This window comes from Pangasianodon hypophthalmus, chromosome 2 (assembly GCF_027358585.1).
Source record: "Pangasianodon hypophthalmus isolate fPanHyp1 chromosome 2, fPanHyp1.pri, whole genome shotgun sequence".
Taxonomy (NCBI): Eukaryota; Metazoa; Chordata; class Actinopteri; order Siluriformes; family Pangasiidae; genus Pangasianodon; species Pangasianodon hypophthalmus.
Window position 1 is genome coordinate 11,995,874 of NC_069711.1, and position 20,043 is coordinate 12,015,916.

Below are 20,043 nucleotides of genomic sequence, written 5' to 3' on the forward strand. Positions count from 1 at the left end.
TATAAGTTTGTAATTTGCAATTTAAATCAGACCTGGCCTGCCTAGACATCTTGAGTAAGACTACAGTAGCTGTCCTTTAATGTATGTTTTACATCTTTAATCCTTCCAAAAGTGAGATTTCACTAAATGTCTGGCATAGAAGGGATTTTTATGTCTTTTAAACATTGTACTTATTTTTCCAGTCAAACTTTTAACTCACCATGATGAACAACCCGTTTGAGACCAGAGATGATGGGCTCAGCAGCCACATTGTTCTTCTTTCCCACCTGCAAAAGCCAGTGACAAAATTCTCTTCACAGAACCTACACAGACCTAACTCTCTATAGTACACACTGTTACATAGTACAGAATCAATAAATGTTTACACATGACTACAATGTTATGATATGCTGATAAAAAGCACTTATCAAAGCTGGTGCAGTTCCAGCATGGAAGCTCCACTGCGATTAGCTAGGCACATCCCAGAGGAATGGACACATCCTGCTTTAAATGACTGCATTCCTCTTAGTGCCAATAGCAATGAACAATAATAAACTCACAGCAAGTGTTTAGGTACTCACAGCTTCTTAGTTTGTCAATGCCTGACAACAGACCTACATAAAACACACCTGTGCTCCACTTTCAGCCTGAGAAATAGACCTGTCACCTGAGGGACAGTACGAGAATGCAGTGCATTTGTGTGCAATGCCGTTTCTTTGTGTCAATGAATGGTTTCCAAAAACTGAAAGACTATTGCATTCACTCTCTGCATCTTCATCCCAGAAATGTATCTTTAACCAAAGCATTTAATTTCAAGCTGCTTCTGCAACAGACAGAGTGATCGTAATCATGAATCATGTCATAACTGACAGTTCAAATCAAATCACGTCTATGCAGAGAGCTCTGAAAAAATATGTATTTATGTTCAAGGCCACATAATATGTATCTATATGCATTTGTATTTCATAATATATTAAATATGTATTTCCCACTCACAGTACAGTATAGTACAGAAGTATCACACACTGCACCAAGGAACACAGAGCCAGAGCAAAACAACATGTTCAGAAAAAAATGTTGCCCTTTTGGCAATGATGCTGCATGGAAAAGTTTAGCATGATGCTTCTTCTCTCTTTTTTCCATTTCTCTATAAAGAGTTTTAAACTCAGTAACACAGACGCCAGTTGGCAGATTTATCAAACCATTCTGATAAGTGAAATTTTGGGAGGACAATTCAAGCATCATCCTCATTAACTGAAACAGGTCAAATTAATTCATTCATACATTCATTCAATCATTTTCAGTAACCAATTCATCCTGGTCAAAATAGCAGTTGATCCAGAGTCTATGGTGAACACTCTGGTGAAGAGGGAGACACCGGTCCATCACAGGCAGCAGGTCAAATGCACAAGTCAGTAATATAATTTTGTACATATTAGTTGTGCTTTATTTGAACAACTTGGTCTTGTACTACATTTGTAGCAACTGCAACAAGTGAGGATGAGTTCATATGAATGCCATCAAAAAAAAAAGAAGCTACAACTGATAACATTACCAATTTGTAACTTTTGATGCATGTTGGTCTGTGCAAATTCTTACAAATTGCAAGCTGATGTGCACTAAATCCACTTTTGTGTTTTAGAAATTGCAGAAAATGATCCTCACCTGGAAGAAGATAGCCATGGCAGCGATGATTCTCCTCTCCTTTATTGCAGTGTTGAGACTGTCAAAGTCATCTGAATTATAGAAGAAAATCTGCATCTGTGAGCACACATAGGGAAATGTGACTGGCAGTCATCAGCTTTTTAATAAACTAACAAAGCACTGAGCAGCTCACACCTATGCACAGCTTTGCAAAAAGGGCTACATTATGTTGTAGAGGAAATCCTATTTGATTGATTCACAGTTCTTTGTCATGCAGAAAATCCCATCCACATTCCTTCAGATATATGTGCAAATAAATGCAGGATCTCAGGCATATCCTCATTCAGAAGCCTATCCACATTTTGACATTTGTGACAATTAAGGATTATTCATTCTCCCAGATGATGGATTAAGAGGGAATTCAGAGTTCCCGAAAAATTCACTTAAAGATGGCACAATATGCACAGTTCACATGTGGCCTTGAACATTGTGTCAGGGCAGTCACACAAATTAGCTTAAAAAAATATATCAATCCGCAAGACGTGTGCAATGGGAAAGTAGACAGAAAGTGAGAGATATTTGAAATGAAGGAAATAGGATTAGCACCCCCTCTGTTTCTTTCTCTCACTCGCTCTCGCTCTCTGACAATCATGTTCTGATTCAACTAATTCTCTGGCATCCTCTCATCTTTCAGCATAATTCTCCACATCTTTGTGTTTGCTCACCATGTAAAATTGCACATGTTTATTCACTGTCCTCCAATGCGCCCAAAATGAAGTATGCACACAGACTGCTTGCTTTGAGACAAGAGGAAAAAAAAATCACATCCCCTTTCTTTAGCCCTTATTATATGGACCATAAAATGCAATATTTATACAAAGCTGGCAAACTTCACATTGACAGTGATTCTGTTAGTAACTTAGTTTAATCTGATAAGTGAGCAAGTGGTCCGCTTAAGCCATACAGCAATAATCAGATGAGACGCAGTGCGGCTTCTATGTTTTTTAGGCAGATATTTTTAACTGGAACATTAATAGTGATACATATCAGCAATGTCAGTCATGTTTGGGAAATGATGTAATGCCGAGCCCTCTAATGAGGCAGTGCCATAGAGAGATAAACCCAAACCAAGTGCAAAAACCCAAAACCGTTAGGCAGATCCATTTTAGACAAGACATTTTTATGTTAAGAACACTCTCTCTGTCCCCAGTTACTAATTTAGTTTAACTTTCATCTCAGGGTAATTAAAATGAATTCAAATGTAAATGAATCACATGAATCAGAATTCCACTGTCATACACTATTGACAATGTGGTCATTTTTTTTTTTTTTTTTTTGACATTGGTTAATTTTTTTTTGTTAGAAAAATTGCAGGCTACACGCTGCATAAATTCCAAACCGTACTGCCAAGGTAATGAAAGGGCGAGGTTTAAGCATGTCTCTTTATGACTTTAGGCTCTATATTAGTGCTGCTCAGTTGTGGTGGTGTAGGATCAAAGTGTATTTTTGCCTCGCACAAGAGTTAAACTAAAATCACGGTCTGCTGTCGAACCATCACAACACTACCCCTCCCCACCAGCAGAGGTCACAATCTCCTGAATAGTAACACACATTTCTGGTTCATTTCCTGTTCCAGAAGGTTTGTCTAAATATTCATTGTGAAGTCTTGCCCATTTCTGTATTGTCTAAGTTTTGAACATTATACCACTCAGTGCCTTCACTGTTTTCTTGACCTCATTAACCCCAGTCTACTTTTGGATTACCCTTTTAATAAGTTTGCCTGAATGGCATACCAAGCACTACCTGCCTTTCTGCTTTGACTACTGAATTACAACTGTCTACTATGCTTTGTACACAGTTAAACCGCTGCACATGGATCTTGCCTGATTCTGCAGGGTTACATCTGTATTTGAAACCATGAGCGGTATTTTCCAGACAAATCAACGCATCACAAGACCCTAGGGCATCCACATATGTTCCACCTGAACACCAATCAGCACTTCCATAACCTTAAAAAACGGAAAGAGGAACAGAGTCAACTTCTTGCTAATGAGAACCAATTACTCTTCCTCTGACTTTTTTATTCTTCCTGCAGCCTTTAATGGTGTCCATTTGTAGCTTGTCTGAGCATTCACAGACAGAAACATATTAGCTTGTTTTCATCAGCTTTAAATCACATTAGCCAATTTGCATACTCTGAAAAGGGTATTTACTCAGTTAGCATTGATCTGGGGTCTGATATACACCTCCACTTACACATGTTTAGTCAATACACCTAAATAAAATAGTAATAGTAATTGTACTTAAAAAATAGAAATGTGCTAGATTTAAAAGAAAGATTTAAAAGCACACGACGGCTGTATAAAATGCCACAGTGTTCTAAAGGAAAATATTAAATGAAATAGTAAAAATTTTATGCTGCTAAAAAAAAGATGTATTATAAACATCTTGTATAAGTAGATACATGTGACAGTTAAACTAAATGACAAACATTATTAGCACTTTTCTAAACATTTCTATTTCCAATTCTGCAGATTGCTTAAGCCACTCATACACAGTTCAAATGAGCCATGGGCAGAACTCATCTGAGATCTCTCTAGGATCTCATTTAAGATTGGCAGAACCAATTTAACACTAGCAGATTTACTGTGAGAGCACATGTAAGGCTAATTTCTTTTGTTAACATTCTTGGGGTGAATTCAAATGGACTGGGAATGGAATAAATGCCATAGCAAAAAACTGAGCAGGCATTGCATTGGTGAATAATACATACTGATCTGTACTGAAGTACTTTAGTGTGAGTTTGAGCCATGGCAACACAGCAGCTAGTTATCCCTTCCAAGGGTGAGTAAATAGGAGCAATATAGTTTGCCCTACCTCAACTGGAAACCGCTTTCCATTAATGCTGTGCTCTGAGCCGGCTGATCCATTGCTGTGGCCCCAGTGAAACTCCACTTTCTCTGCCTTGAACCGCCCAGGTAGACCTGCTCCTCTCACAAAGTAGTCATTCTTCAAAAGAATGGAGACTAGGAAGAAAAAAAGAGGGATGTGCAAGAGGAAAGGGGTCGGGGGGGATGACATGACAATTAATTACTGCTGCTAAGTTGAGAACTAGCTCCTTCCTTCTATGTTGAGAGCTTCCTCCATATCTAGAGGCTGGGTGGAGTGACAACAGAAGGAGCAATGCAAATCATTACTACAAAAAGGATAAGGTACTTCATTGTCACAACAACTGCAAGGATGTTAGGAATTATCTTATGGTTTTATGAAATTTTAACTTATGGAAAAGAACAACAACAACAACAAAAAAACAACTCAAGATCTCAAAAGTTGAGTTGATAACACTAATTACAAACCTTAGACCAAACACAAGGCTTAGAAATGTGATGTCTGCTGTGCCAGATAAGGGAGGCTATATATACTTGTATATACTTCCAAACATACTTATTTAGTGGTAACAATGGTAACAGTTCAGTATTCTGATGATAGTGGTCTCTAGTGGTGATTAGTTGAATGAGCTGAGATAACCAATGATGAGAGTAGGCCTGTCATCAGTTCTAATGACCTTTGAACATTTGTGTAGGGATAACATGTGCCTAATTTGTCTTAATATCTGAAAGAGAATGTCACGGAGCTCATCTGAAGCTCCAGACCGGTGGATATTAGGAGCTCTGCACCCAGGGTAAGTAGCAGCTCCAATTGCTATTTATAGTGATCTGCTACAGTTTGAAAAATAGGAGCTCCTGGATGAGGAACTCTCCCTGGCCACTGGACATAATATGAACTGTGGATCTCAGTTGCAAACCACTTTCTCAGATAACCCATGCAGTCTGCATACATTATAAAATAGATTCATCAGTTTCAACAATGGTAAGTAAATTAGGACAGGGAAGAAGTCTAATTGGTATAGTCATTAAACATGATTGATCATTGATTGGCAGTGTCACCTTGAGAATGAGGTCAGTAATAAAGTCTGTACTGGGGTGGAACTGCCGGCATTGTGGCACAGATAGAGGTTCCAGGAAACCAGTCTGTGGACATCAGGGAATCGGGACTTGGTGCAGTGGATGTGTGGATGTCTTGTATTCATGGAAGTATGGATTTACTGAAACAGTTGAGGTAATATTGCGGTAGCCGTGTATGTGTCATCAGAAAGACAGCATTACAAGCCCGTAAGGCATTTTGAGGTATTTGTAGTGGCCTCTAGAGGGTAAGAAACACTGAGTGCCATTCATCTTCCTTCCTCATAATTAAATTTGATGCATTCTTAAGGTCCACATGTTCGATGTCAGTTGGAACTGCTGACAATCTATCAGTATTTATACCACAGCAGTTTTGAATGTTCACATCTGATTGGTGAGAAGATATTGATTAATTTTCTATAACACCGTGGCTTGGACAGTAGTTCTGGCTGAAGGGGATACACTGATCAGCCATAACATTAAAACAACCTGATTAATATTGTGTAGGTCCCCCTTGTACCACCAAAACAGCTCTGACCCATCGAGGCATGGACTCCACAAGCCCTCTGAAGGTGTGCTGTGGTTTCTGGCACCAAGACGTTAGCAGCAGATCCTGTAAGTCCTTTAAGTTGCAAGGTGGGGCCTCCATGGATCGGACTTGTTTGTCCAGCACATAACACAGATGATCAATCAGATTGAGATCTGGGGAATTTGGAGGCCAAGTCAACACCTTGAACTCTTTGCCACCTTCTTCCATTGCTCCATGGTCCAGTTGTGATGCTCATGTGTCCATTGTTGGCACGTTTGGCAGTGGACAGGGGTCAGCATGGGCACTCTGTCCAGTCTGTGGCTACGTAGCCCCATATGCAGCAAGCTGTGATGCACTGTGTGTTCTGACACCTTTCTATCATAGCCAGCTTTAACTTTTTCAGCAATTTGTAGTACAGTAGCTCTTCTGTGGCATAGGACCAGACAGTCTAGCCTTCGCTCCCCACGTGCATCAATGAGCCTTGGGCACCCATGACCCTGTCACCGGTTGTCCTTCCTTGGACCACTTTTGTTAACTACTGCATACCAGGAACACCCCCACAAGACCTGGTGTCTTGGAGATGCTCTGACCCAGTTGTCTAGCCATCACAATTTGGCCTTTGTCAAACTTGCTCAGATCCTTACGCTTACCCATTTTTCCTGCTTCCAACACATCAAATTCGAGAACTGACTGTTCACTGGCTGCCTAATATTTTCTACCCCTTGACAGGTGCCAGTGTAACAAGATAATCAATGTTATTCACTTCATGTGTCAGTGGTTTTAATGTTATGGCAGATCAATGTATATCAGTCTGCTCATTCTAATGTCTGCTCCAAATAAATAGATTAAAATAATGTGTAATCTTTAAACTGTTTTTTTTAAAAAAAATTTTTAGAAATACTCACCAGGGATAGCACTTTGTAACTGTCAGAAACATGGTTATAACTTGACGTTTTCCAACATGGAAAAATCTTTAGGAAGGACAGCTTGAGGGCTTCTCAGTACCATGACAGGCTGCATTTTCTGTCTTATTAACTTCAAGAGAGAGGGGGAAAAAAAGGACGCTAGGGGAATAACAGGATAACAGGAACTAACTTGTTTTGCAGATGTTCCACAACATTAAATGTAATTATAAAGGAATAAAATGTATGATGTGTTGTTCTTTAATAAATACAAAAATATTAGTGTTGACAGTGTTGTGGTATAAGAGGAATTAAACACTTTGTGGTGGTAAGAGCCATCATATCATCCCGTCAATGATTATTTTTCTATAAGAGCATGCTCTGTTGTGTTTTATTCGTTACTTACAGGCTGACTATAATCTATATGCCATTCACCACTTCTCTTTTTTATAAATAAGTGCTCAGATGTCATGGAGAGGTGGAGGGGTGAAAGTATCCTGGTTTAAGTGAATCTTCAGTGTATTCATCCATAGCTAAATTCTTAGGAGTTTAGAAAGGATAGATTCTGTCTCATGAAAGAGTGGACCCAGGGAACAGTTTGATGTCACAAGGTGCCATTCACCTGACCTGGACTGTGTCACATAATACTGAAGATTGGCACAATGTCAATATTCAGTAAAGCTTACCGTCAATCATACAGAAAGGGTACGTTCATGGTGTCAAACACTTCAGAGCTTTCAACTGCAGTTCTGTGGCAGGGACATGCACTGTAGTGTTTGAGACAGAAAGAACTCCCTTGTGTTATTTCCTCATTGTTCCAGGAAATAATGTTCGTGTGGAGGATAAACTAGAATGGTTTGCTTTTCATGTGTAGGAATCACAAGCAGAGACATGGTCACCCACTGCTGCCACCAGTGTACAAATTTAAAATGTGTATGCAAGGCGAGTACCTTGGCGAATGTCTCAAATCTGGGATCCTACGTTTTGCTCTAAAATGAATGACAAAATGGGCTTCAAAGTTTAGTTTGTTGCTGTTCTTTGTCCAAAGGGATATGGATTTGGCTTTTGCTCTACATCAGAAAAAGACAGTGAGTTTTTCTCTGGATTAGTACTAAACCCCACAGATTAAGGTAGAAGACATGCAGTCATGGAAGCTCTATGAAGGTGAGTTGTCAGTGGATGCAGAACTGAAGTCATTCCTCCATAGGAATTGCAAAGACCACCAGGTCTCAAATTGTGCTGGATCTATGATGTACAACAAAGTCTTTTATAACAACCAGAATTCTATAACAGCAAGGGATCCAAGCGCAGAGTTTTCAAAGGGAAAATACAAGCGATAAATACAGAAAACCAGACAAACCTGGCAAACAGTGCTCAAAGATGATCTAAGAGTGTAATAAAGATAGTCCAGTGTCAAGAATATCAACAGTAACAAACCATTACAGAAAATAAATGGCTTAGAATTACAAAGTGTGTAAAGCAAGACTTCATCAACTACGTGCTGTAGTTGATGAACTCGCTGACTGCTATTAGATTAAACTAAGTACATGGTAGCTATGGTAACAGTTCAAGTTCTGGGAATGGTGGCAAAGCAGGGGGTATTCACAGCATTCATATGAGTAATGTTTACTGTATCACAAAAAGTGGGACCAGTTGGTTCTCTGCTAGGAGTCCCCACCTGAGAGAAGATGCTGTAATGTCAAAGTGACAGGAATTCATTATGGCCATTAGGTAAGCTGATAGGATGGCATTCACTGGTTTATAGTGGTCATCTTCAGGCTATGTCAAACCCTTTTAGTTAGAATGGAGCTTGGTCTTGAGCTTATGTCTATATGTAGACCTTCCTTTTTTTCACAGAATACACATAATTGCATTTAAAAGATGTTGAAAGACATTCTGTAAAACATTTAATTCTCACTGCAGATTTTCTTTTATACTTGGCACAACTTGCTGTAGATAGTTACTGACATTTCTGGAAACCCGTAGTGTTATCACCGAGTGTGTACGCCAATGGTGCGCAAGAATATGAGTCTCTGGTAGACTGGTGGTATCAGTGGACATGTTGATAGGCAATGTCAACCTTATGAAACGTGAAATGACTTCACAGTTAAATATGATATATGAAGCAGTGACCCTGGTTGATATATGCTACACATTTCTGCTCTTTATAACAATTAAAGACAACTACTCAGTTTAATTAGAGCTTTGGTGAAGGCCAAGAGCATTATGTTAAATTAAGATGTCTGTAGATTGTTTGTTATATGCACTCTTTTGCTGCTGATGGTTTCAAAGCAATCCACAAATATCTTCAATCCATTTTTTTTTTTGCTACAAAATGTCAATACATAGCAAAGCAAAGGCCAAGATCAAAAGAGAGGTTTCAGGCATTTTTGATATGTTTGAGTTCATTCTCTAACTATAAAGCAGGAGGCAGTACATGTTTTATGATGAAATATAAGGGAAAATGAAGTATTACATTTCTTATTCTTCTCTCTCTAACTGTATTATAGTTTCTATGCAGTAAAGGTCAGCAATATCAGAATACGAAGTAAAAATTCAGTAAATGGTATTATTCATCATAAGTTTTCCTATATCAACATTCATCATAAGTTTTCCAATATCAACAATCATTTTCTTTGAGTCCTTGAAAAGCCACTGAGGCCAGATGTTTACAATATGAACATCAGAAGCAATCTTATATAATGTCTTACCTGTTTTGCCTGTGTTCTTCATGGAGGTTTTGTTAGATGACTTGACTGCAAAGCCCTCCAGGGTGAGCTCCTGGTACTCCTGAGAAACCAGTGCATCTTCATCTGGGATGTTGACAGGTGACTGGTTTCTTTCCCCACACTCAGGGTACATTGATGCCCATCTCCATGGCCCATGGATCCCTTTAATCAGATACAGAACCAAAAATCTAAATAGTCATAGTTTCCTCATGTTTTTGCAAAAATAATGGGAGATGGGGGTTGGGAAATGAACCCCTATATGAAGAATGTCCATTGATGTTCCCTATCATGGGAAAGAAGACAGCTATTTAGCCCCAGTTGTCAATCACACCTTTTTAATCTTAGATTTTGAAGAAAGTTGCTTGAATAACAAGTATGATGTATTTCACTCTGACTTAAAGGGTCAGTGGGCAAAAACAGGGTCAAAAATATCAGAAATCAAAATCAGCAAAGATCAGAGGGCTAGGCAACATGACTCAGAACTTACATGATTGCAAGCAACCATTAAAACTTCACACCATAGCTAGAATCCATGTGCCTTAAATGCCAGTTACTCAGGAAATGAACTGGGTAACAGAAGAAGTCATTCAAAATTCAGGGCAGAGTGCCCTCTGGTGCTCTGGAGGGGGATTGCCTGGACTGGATATCACAGTGCCATTCAAATTGTGCAACAATTTCCTCCATAATGTGAGTTTTTATATTCTCTCTGCATCTATAGTTATAGTTGCATCTATAAACTTGTCACATTTAAGAGGGCAGGAACATATTGAAAGATAGAGAGAAGTCACTTCAGGTATGTTTCTGCCTAATTACAGTTAAGGTAAAACGTTTACAGACACCTAGGCTAAAGACCATGTTACCATACATTAACTGTGCTAAGCCAATTAGGGTATCCACTTTATTTCCATATGAGGTCATTAAAAAAAAATCGCTAAGAGACAGATTTATTTCAGATTTGTTTCCTATATCAGATTTTCAGTGGGTCCATACACTTTGTCAGTATTTGGTGAGATTGCCTTTTAATTGCTTGAACTTGAATCACTTGGGGTAGCCTTCCACAAGCTACTCACAATACTTTGATGGAATTTTTGCTCATTCCTCCTGACAGAACTGGTGTAACTCAGTCAGTATAGCGGGCCTCCTTGCTTGGACACACTTTTTCAGTTCAGTCCACAAATTTTCTGTGGGATTCATGTCAGGGTTTGTGATGGCCCCTCCAATACTTTCACTTTGTTGTGCTTAAGCCAATTTGTTACAACTTTGGAGATATGCTTAGGATCACTGTTCTGATGGAAGACCCAGTTTCAACCAGGTTTTTGCTTTCTGACTGATGTCTTGAGGTTTTGTTTTAGTATTTCTAGATAATCCTCCTTTCTCATGATGCCGTCTATTTTCTGAAGTGCACCAGTCTCTCTTCCACAATATAATACTGCCACGCTCATGCTTCACAGTTGGATGGTGTTCTTCTGACCATTTTAGTTTCATCTGAGAACCGGAGAACATTCTTCCAAAAGGCTGGTGATCACCTGCAAAATTCAGTCTGGCTTTTTTTTATGATGGTCTTAGAATAGCAGCTTCTTCCTTGCATGACAGCCTTTCAAGCAATGGTGATGTAGGACTGTCTTAAAGGTGGATGTACATACTTGGTACTTGATGCCTTCAACTCCTGCACCAGTTCCTTTGTTGGTGTCTTGGGGTTCAGTTGAAAGTTTCGGACCAAAGTTCTTGCATCCCTGGGATAATTTGTTCCTCCTTCCTGAAATGCTCTTGGTACCTTCAGTTTGGAAATTTCGAAAAATATTCCAAAGGGGGAACCAGACTTAAGTTCCTAATTTTTGTTAAGTCTTGGCTGAGTTGCTTGGAGTTTCCCATGCTAGGATTATCCCATGGTATCAAGGGCAAAAGGCAATGTCTCTAAAGATAGGCCTTTTACAGCCACAAGTTCACTCCCAGTTAACACCTAATTATTACTTGGTGCATGTAAATCTGACTGACTGGAATTCTTGTATAATGAATTGAAAGCTGTAATAAACATGTCTCTAAATGATTATTTTAAAATGTCCTCTGTTATGAGCAAAGTAGATGCTCTAATTGACTTGCCAAAATAAATGTATGGTAACATGAAATGTGTAGAGTGTAGTTAAAAAAACCCTAAATATCTGTAGCCTAAGTGTATGTAAACTTTTGGCCTCAACTGTATTTAATTTGGTTATTTCTTATCAGTGTTAGGCTCATTTTAGCATAAAAAATGGAGGTATTATTTCATTTGTGATAGGGCTGGGCATGTACATTTTACCACCAAATTATTAGTTCAGGTGAAGTTATTTAGCCAAACAAAGTCAGCTTATATTCTACTTTTCTAGGTAAATTTGCTAACAATTTAAATTCACAACAGCCTTGAAAACATTTTAATATATTTTTTATATTTGGTGACAGAAACATGTTGAATGGAAGTGACAGCATTCCTAAAAATAAACCAAAACCAAAGGTTACAAGAATGATTCAGCACTTGGTTCAGAGATTCCAAGTATCTTAGCATTTTTGCTTGTATTTCTATTAATTGGCACTTGTTTCTCAGCTGCAGTTCTGCTTCACCCATCTAACCATCAGGGGTGGTAAATATCACCTTCTTGTATGTGTGCACAAGAACAAAAGTTCATGCCTGGGTTAGATATTATTCAATAGATAGAAATTCTTCAGAAATTTCTTCAGACCTTAAAAAAAGTGCAGTATGGTGTCCCACAATGTTCTGATAGACCTCTTATTGTTCTGTCTTTATATACAGCCCCTGGGATATGTAATTCATAATTTTGCTTTCACTTTTTTTTTTTTTTTTTTTTACAGTTTTGACAAATTACTGTATATACTGTTGTACTTATTACTTTGGCCAGATTTAGCTATATAACATATAAGACTGGATTTTAAAACAAAAGCTTGGATGAATAAACTTTTTCTTGTCCTAAATAAAAAAATCAATATATAATATTGCTTATTTCATCTAGATCTTGATAAAATAGAACTTATAAGATAACTAAAATGTCATATTTTCACTTAAGAAAAATAGACAAAATAAGACACATGCTAACCCGACATGACACCAAGAAATGCTTTCATAACCTCTAAATTGGACCGCTGCGATGTGTTGCTGCTTGGCTTCCATGCTGTCTCTTTAACTAAGTTTCAGCTAGTCCAGAATACAGTCAGTCTATTCACCGTTCACTCAGTATCACATTGACTGCAAACTCCTCCTCTTGACATTTAAAGCTCATTTAAATGGTATATCCCTCTGGTATAACTTGCTCAACTTCTTAAGCAGTATAGCACATCCTGAGCATTTCATTCAGCCGAGGCAGACCTACTGTTATTTCCTAAAATCACTTGCAACTAAGCCAGTGGAAGATGTTCCAGAGAACATTAGGAATACTAGGTGTTTTTTAATCCTTAAATATTGAAAATATGTTTAGTAACTATTTAATAATTGCACTGTTGATTTGTAATAACTAACAAAGACTAGGAAACGTATTATTATTACTGCTGTGAATGAAACTTATAAATTATTTACAGATTCTTTTTCTGATAATTGCCTAATCACAAAAACATTGTCGATAAGGTCATCTAAAATAAGAGAATACATATCCTAGACTAAAATAAAGCTGAGTGCCTCAATGTAGACAAAATAATCTCCATATAATATAATATATGGAATATATATATAATTACAAGATATAATTAAATCCGTACAATCGAGTACCTCAATGTAGATAAAATAATCTCTATAGTCTCATCATTTTATGCTTGTAAGAAATTACATGTGATCAATGATAAAGCAGCTGCTGAAAGTGAGTGACTGAGTAAAACCTGTCTGAAAAGTTGCAGTTAAGGTTAAAGTAAGGTCTGGGTAAGTGGCATATTTTTTTTTTTATTATAATTTCATTCATATGAAATCCACCAAAGCTTTTCATGTTCTTTTGAATACTTAATAATATTTCGAGTGATGTGTTTCACTGAGTAACACAACTGTGTTAATTTCAATGGAGTAATTTCAGTAATGGATTGCTAAGAGGTCATAAATCCAGTTTTTTCTTCAGCATATATTGTACCTCAGTATATTTTTTATCCAGCTCACTTGTTACTATTAATTATAGTTACAGTGTTTTCAATTTATGTACTCATGCATATTCATGTAACCTTGCATGTATCCTTACCCTCCTCTATGAGGGCAAATGTATAAAGATGGTCCTAGTTTTCGCAGCATTCTAAAACCATTTATTATTCAACATATACTTCATGGTTTCAACTGCACATTCTCTGATACTTTAAGATGGTTTACTTACATTCCCCTGAAATGGAGGCTATAATGGCTTTGATTGCTATATGTATCATACATTATAGCTATAAATACCACTGTAAATAAATAATGGCACTTTAACTTCTTAATATTGCTTATTTTTCAAATGTTGTGTTTGGCAGTACAGTGTTTAAACAACATAAACTGTATTTTTTATATTACAGAGGCGCATACATATGTTTTTCTATAAAGGTACTATATAAATTCTGGGTGATGATTGTCTCAACTGTGTCAACTGCTTTGACTGGTGTAGCAAGTGAAAGTATGCCGTGACTACTAAAAGTCATACAGTATCATTTCTGGGTTTAGAGTTTCTGTAAATATATAAATTCTTAACTAGCTGAAATATAGTCAAGCTCTATAAATGTAAAAATAGCAAGACATAACCAAGTTTACTCCTTTACTGAATCCCTATTCCAGCTAAAATTTTATATTCATCAGCATGTAAGACTGCTAAGACAGAGAAATATGAGCGCAGACTCTCAGCAAACAGAAGAAGAGGCTGAGCTGATTAATGATTTCATTAGCAGTGACAGTTGATATAAGCATTTATTACATATGTACATGCTTGAAAAATGCTTTAAACATCATTTTGTTCCTGAGATTTGTTACATCCTTAAACATCATTTTGTTCTTGAAGTATTGCTTTAGGAATAATTTATCCCATTTTGCTGTGATAAAGATATATCTAGAGCAGCAAACACTTTAAGCATGGCAACATAATATAAGCGCATTTAGCCTGCCTTACTTTCATTATAAGAAAATGATTTTTGATGATCATTTAATTATAGTTTCGTAAAATTTTTAACATTTCAATCAAATGACGCATTTTAATTAAAATAGTCGACGTGATGACAAATAGAGTGCTAATCTATGAAAAGCTTTGCATTTTCCAACTTTGTGCATACCAGGGTTGATGTGTACTGCTCTGAACACTATTGCCAATTTGGAAAAGCAGAAACTGGAGACTGAAGGGAATCACTCCTATTTCATGACTGTGTCTACTCCTATTATCAGGTTAACACACTGGCTTTACCATGGCAACGACACACTCTCAAGTGAAATAATCAGAGCCACAATCTAACTATCCACTCTAATTTCATCATCATTACCACCACACACTCTGAGCTCCTCTGCTGGGCTCGATAGTGAGGGTGAAAGCCGGGGTGTGAATGGTCTCCCTTGGATTATCCCCAAATAAGCTTTAGAAGAGTTCCCATCACAATGCTCTCACAGAAACAACACCAAGACAAATCTTCAGCAACCATATGCAGTTTGATTGCAATAACTGTTAACTGAAACAGCTTCTATGCAAATGACTCAAATGCTAATAATTGGTATCAGCAGGATAAAGTCCTTGCACCTTTAGCTTTTTATGTGTGTCATGTTTATGGAACTTTGACTGAAATGTTGAAATATGAGGTTCATAAAGTTCAGAAAGCGTAATCCTGGAGTATCTTTGTCCTGCACATGTTAGTGTTTTCAACTAATCAGCTAATTAATAGCCCTTTATGAGCTCAAGTGCATGTTTAAGAGGAGAGAAAACACTAAAACTGTGCAGGGCAGGGGGTACTCCCTCCAGGAGCAGGTTGGGAACCTGTGACATAACTAATGTGTCAGTAAATTTGACTACATCATCTAAAAGCTAATTCCATTACACTTCTAGCTGTGTTAAGTTCCACCTAATTAACTTGATGATACTTTATGACGATCTCTTTAAGACGCCCTGACTGATTAAAAATCCAATACCTATATCTTCAGGCCAGGGACATGATGCTCATGGGAAAGCAAGGAAAGATTTCTTTTCCTTCTGACAGATTAAGGTCAGATGACTTTCCAATGGGAGAGAATGAAGTCATGCTTCTCTTTTGTAAAGGAAAGGTTGCTCCTTTTACCCAATTAATGAGAGGACAAGTAGGTCGTTTTACGGTTCTAGGCCCATAGCTGTGGTATGGAAGTCTTCTCAGATCTGTACTAAATGACAGCACCTTTCCACAGACATACCACTCGCTTCATACTCTATCTATTTATGTTATGAAACATAAAAACTTTCAACCCTAAATCCTTAACACATAAAAAAGGTCTCAAAAATTGACACTCTAAACAATACAGCCTTCTTTTGAAAGTGCTGGCTTTAAAATTTAGTGGGGTTTTTTTTGGTGTTGACTGGACAGTTGAAGATTAGAAAAAAAATCACCTGGTGTTTTTTCAGCCTTCAGCTGTCCAGTTTCTGTTCAGTTTCTGTGCCCATGATAGCCGCAGATTCTTGTTCTTGGCTGACAGGAGTGGAACATAATGTGATCTTCTGCTGTTGTAGCCCATCCACCTCAAGGTTGATGTGTTGTGCTTCCTGTCAGCTCAGACCAGTCTGGTCATTCTCCTCTGATCTCTCTCATCAACAAGGTGTTTCAGCCTGCAGGCCCTCCACTCACAGGATGTTTTTTTGTTTTTCACTTCATTCTGTGTAAACTCTAAAGACTGTTGTGTGTGAAAATCACAGGAGTATCCCAGGCTACTAATCCCAGGATCACTAGTTTATCAAATACTCAAACCAGCTCTTCTGGCACTAACTTTTTCCCCATTCTGATGTCTGATTAGAACATTAACTGAAACTCTTGACCTGTATCTGCATGATTTTTTTGCATTGTGCTGCAGCCACATGAATGGCTGATTAGATAACTGCATAAATGTACAGGTGTTCCTAATAAAGTGGACAGTATATATATATTTTAGCTTTATGTGCGTCATGTTTATGGAATATTGACTAGCTTGTGTGTATCGGCAAAAATCAAAGCTTGCAAAAATGGCCAAAATAACCCATGACCCCCACAGATTAATAAATGTATATTACTATTATACTGACTTTAAGGAGCACAGCTTCAGGCTGTTTGTTAAGTAGCAATCAAGAGATCAGTGGTTGGCCATTTGAAAACATCAGAAATCTGAAAGCACTTGCATGACTTTCAGCATATGCCAGTACACCAGAACAGAGAGAGCAGCAGGACTTCATGCCTCTGCTACATGTCCACTTGTTCACATCCCAGTTGGACTCTAAACCTTTTCTCTAAAGTCCCAGGGCCTCTCATCTAATAGAAATGTTCCATGGATGTTGGTTTACACTTTGCCACCACCCACTGATTTCTTCCTGGGATGCTCTGCCCCATTTTGATTGGTAAAGAGCTGGCCACTGTGGTAGGCCAGGATTTTAGATCTTTACATGCATACACTTGCCTTTATTCTACTTATTTCCCCCTATTTATCTCACAGTGTGCTGCAGGGCGACTGCACTACAGCAGGCCACTTAAAATACTGGAGTGAAACTGAATGGAGCTCACAGTATGAGACGCAGTCCTTGACTTAATCATTTCCTTTTTTGCAAACGGTTTATTTCTTCTTTTGTAATTTGTGTTCTTTCTTCTAGTCCTGAAGGTAACTAACACATGATTACCATTCAGCTGAGACTGAGTACTATAAAAACAATCCAAAAAATGTGATCCAAACTCCACCAACATCTGCTATGGTTACCCCTGCTGACTATATTATTAAGCAGCCATAAGATCAAAGAATTACACTGGTGCAAACTTTTGGATACTGTTTAACAGAAACTTTGTCAAACAGAAATATCACAAGTATAGTATATGGTTTTACATTTCAACATAAGAACTATATAATTAAGATTTTCAGAAAGGACAAACTAATACATTTTTTAAATTAATTATTTTGTTTTAAATCAACAATCTCATAAAAAGGCCTAAATATTTCTGCAAAATCAAAATCACATGGCTGTAATCTTTAATTTACTCTTATGTTAATTTATTCTTAATTTAATCATTATGTTTGTTGTATTTAATTTTTGTGGTTTTGTTATATTTCATTGTTACATTTTTGCTGAAACAAAATCATTATCTTAAAATATTGGAATGTGAAAAGTAAAATAAATCAAGATTTTTAATTTGTGGTATCTATGTTGAGACATCTAAGCTTGCTCATCCACTTTTAATGACTTCAGGAGCTGGACAGCATGCCTTACATTTTTGATTAATCACCAACTTAATTACAGAAAATGATAGTGGAGTCAACCAAACACATTTTAATTTCCAACATGTGCGAAAAAAATATCACTTCAGGCCTTCTAGAAGACCAAGACACATAGCTGACTACAAACAAGGTAGCTAGTGTGTGTTCATGACAACAGTTATGAAATCTATCAAAGTGCTGCAACAGCAGTGGGAGAACAGCCTGATTTGCCTTTGTCATTAGGAATGGTTGAGGGTTAGGGCGGTGGCACAGCATCACAGCTTCAGGGTCCCAGGCTCAATCCTGAGCTCTGGGTTGCTGTGCAGCGGCATGGATTTCCTCTCAGTTCCCTGGTTTCCTCCTACCTCCTAAAAACATGCCGTTAGGTGGATTGGTTATGATTATTTGCTCCAAGATGTGAATGTGTGTGTGTGTGTGTATGTGTGTGTGCAGTGCCTAGGTTTTTCTTAATGGTTAGTTGTTTATCATAGCTTTCAACAAGTTTCAGTTAATAATGATGACCAGAAATCTGCAAGTGGGATTTCCTAATTATGTTGAATTGTTTATCAAATTATCAAACTGTCCACCTTTCAATCTGTATACTAATCATATAGTCGTTTTTGACACCGCCATTGTCATATTTGCATTTGTAAATTTTTCTATCTCATTATTCTTATTCTTACTGTAATACCTCAGTAACACTTTAATTTCCCATTAAGGGATTAATAAAAGCTTATACTTTTTTCTTATCTTGTCTTGTTTTATAATAATAATAATAATAATAATAATAGTAATAATTATTATTATTATTAATGACTTTTTTATTATTAATGCCTTTTTTCCTATTTTACTTAGAGGCATTTTATTCTTAGCAGGGATTTATTTTATTCACATTCTTTAATTTCTTTAACTTGCTTTTTTTTTACTTCTTTTTTGCCAAAAAATTGTAAAAACAAATGTAAGCAAATGTAAATTATTTCTCTACAAAGCTGTGTGAACCAGTATTACATTATTATTATTATTATTATTATTATTATTATTATTATTATTATTATGCCATGTTATCATTTACATTTCCATCAAATAATGGCACCAATATTTCATGCCTTGCCTCTCTTTTGGTGGTGTAAAGTCACAGCAGGCACAATTACTTCCATTGTGTGTGGCTGCCTCTCCACAAATCTTCATTGGTCTGTTTAATCTTCTCCTGTCTAGGATTAAACGACTGGTTTGTGGTACCAGTGACAGAGGCACTGCATCTGTTCCACCAGCTTGAAATATACTCCCTCTACTTTGTATGACAGTGAGACTGGCATCCCTGTCGCTCCGACTGTGGTGGCATTTTTAGGAGTTTGAACACTCTCAGCGTCTAGAGTGCTATGCTGCTGTGCTCTTCTGAAGGAACAACCAAATGTGTCACAACATGAAGTCTGCTGTCAAAATGCCTCATCTGTTCTGATTATGTGAAAACTCTGCATGATGCACAGTAGTCTCTGTGAGCCACAAGACAAATGATTGCAGTGACAGAGGTTGTAGTGATATTACTGTACTTTTTAATAACTGCCTGAAGTACACAAGCCATTTCCAGGAATAACCAAGAAATAATTTATGATTGAATGACTGTAAATGAAACACAATATTAACACAAACACAGCACAAAATAAAACATAAAAAATAAATTTTTGTACTTTTTCAAGAGTCACAGACTGAATTTTAGTTAAGTGGGACAGAATAATCCATATAAAACCTGTACGCATGAGCCTGCAATGGTAAAAAAAAAAAAAAAACAGGCCCCTAGTCAACAGGGTCATCAGGTCAGAAAATACAATTACAGCCATCAAGCTAAAAATGTACATGCTCAAATTTAAATACTTGTTTTGGGTGAATTTTACACTGTCTTAATCTACATATTCAGAAAATATATTCAGCCATT

At 37.2% G+C, this 20,043-nt stretch overlaps 1 protein-coding gene across 2 annotated transcripts in view; it reads right to left on the reverse strand.

Annotated features, from left to right (window-relative positions):
- ca16b (carbonic anhydrase XVI b) overlaps positions 1-20,043 on the reverse strand; it is an 82,078-nt gene that overhangs the window by 24,113 nt on the left and 37,922 nt on the right. For both annotated transcript variants that reach the window (XM_026918597.3, XM_026918600.3), the window contains exons 3-6: positions 9,728-9,907; positions 4,501-4,649; positions 1,645-1,740; positions 200-266 (exon numbers count right to left, since the gene is read on the reverse strand). In XM_026918597.3, the coding sequence (XP_026774398.1) occupies positions 200-266; positions 1,645-1,740; positions 4,501-4,649; positions 9,728-9,907 (492 nt within the window). The remainder of the gene's footprint in view (positions 1-199; positions 267-1,644; positions 1,741-4,500; positions 4,650-9,727; positions 9,908-20,043) is intronic.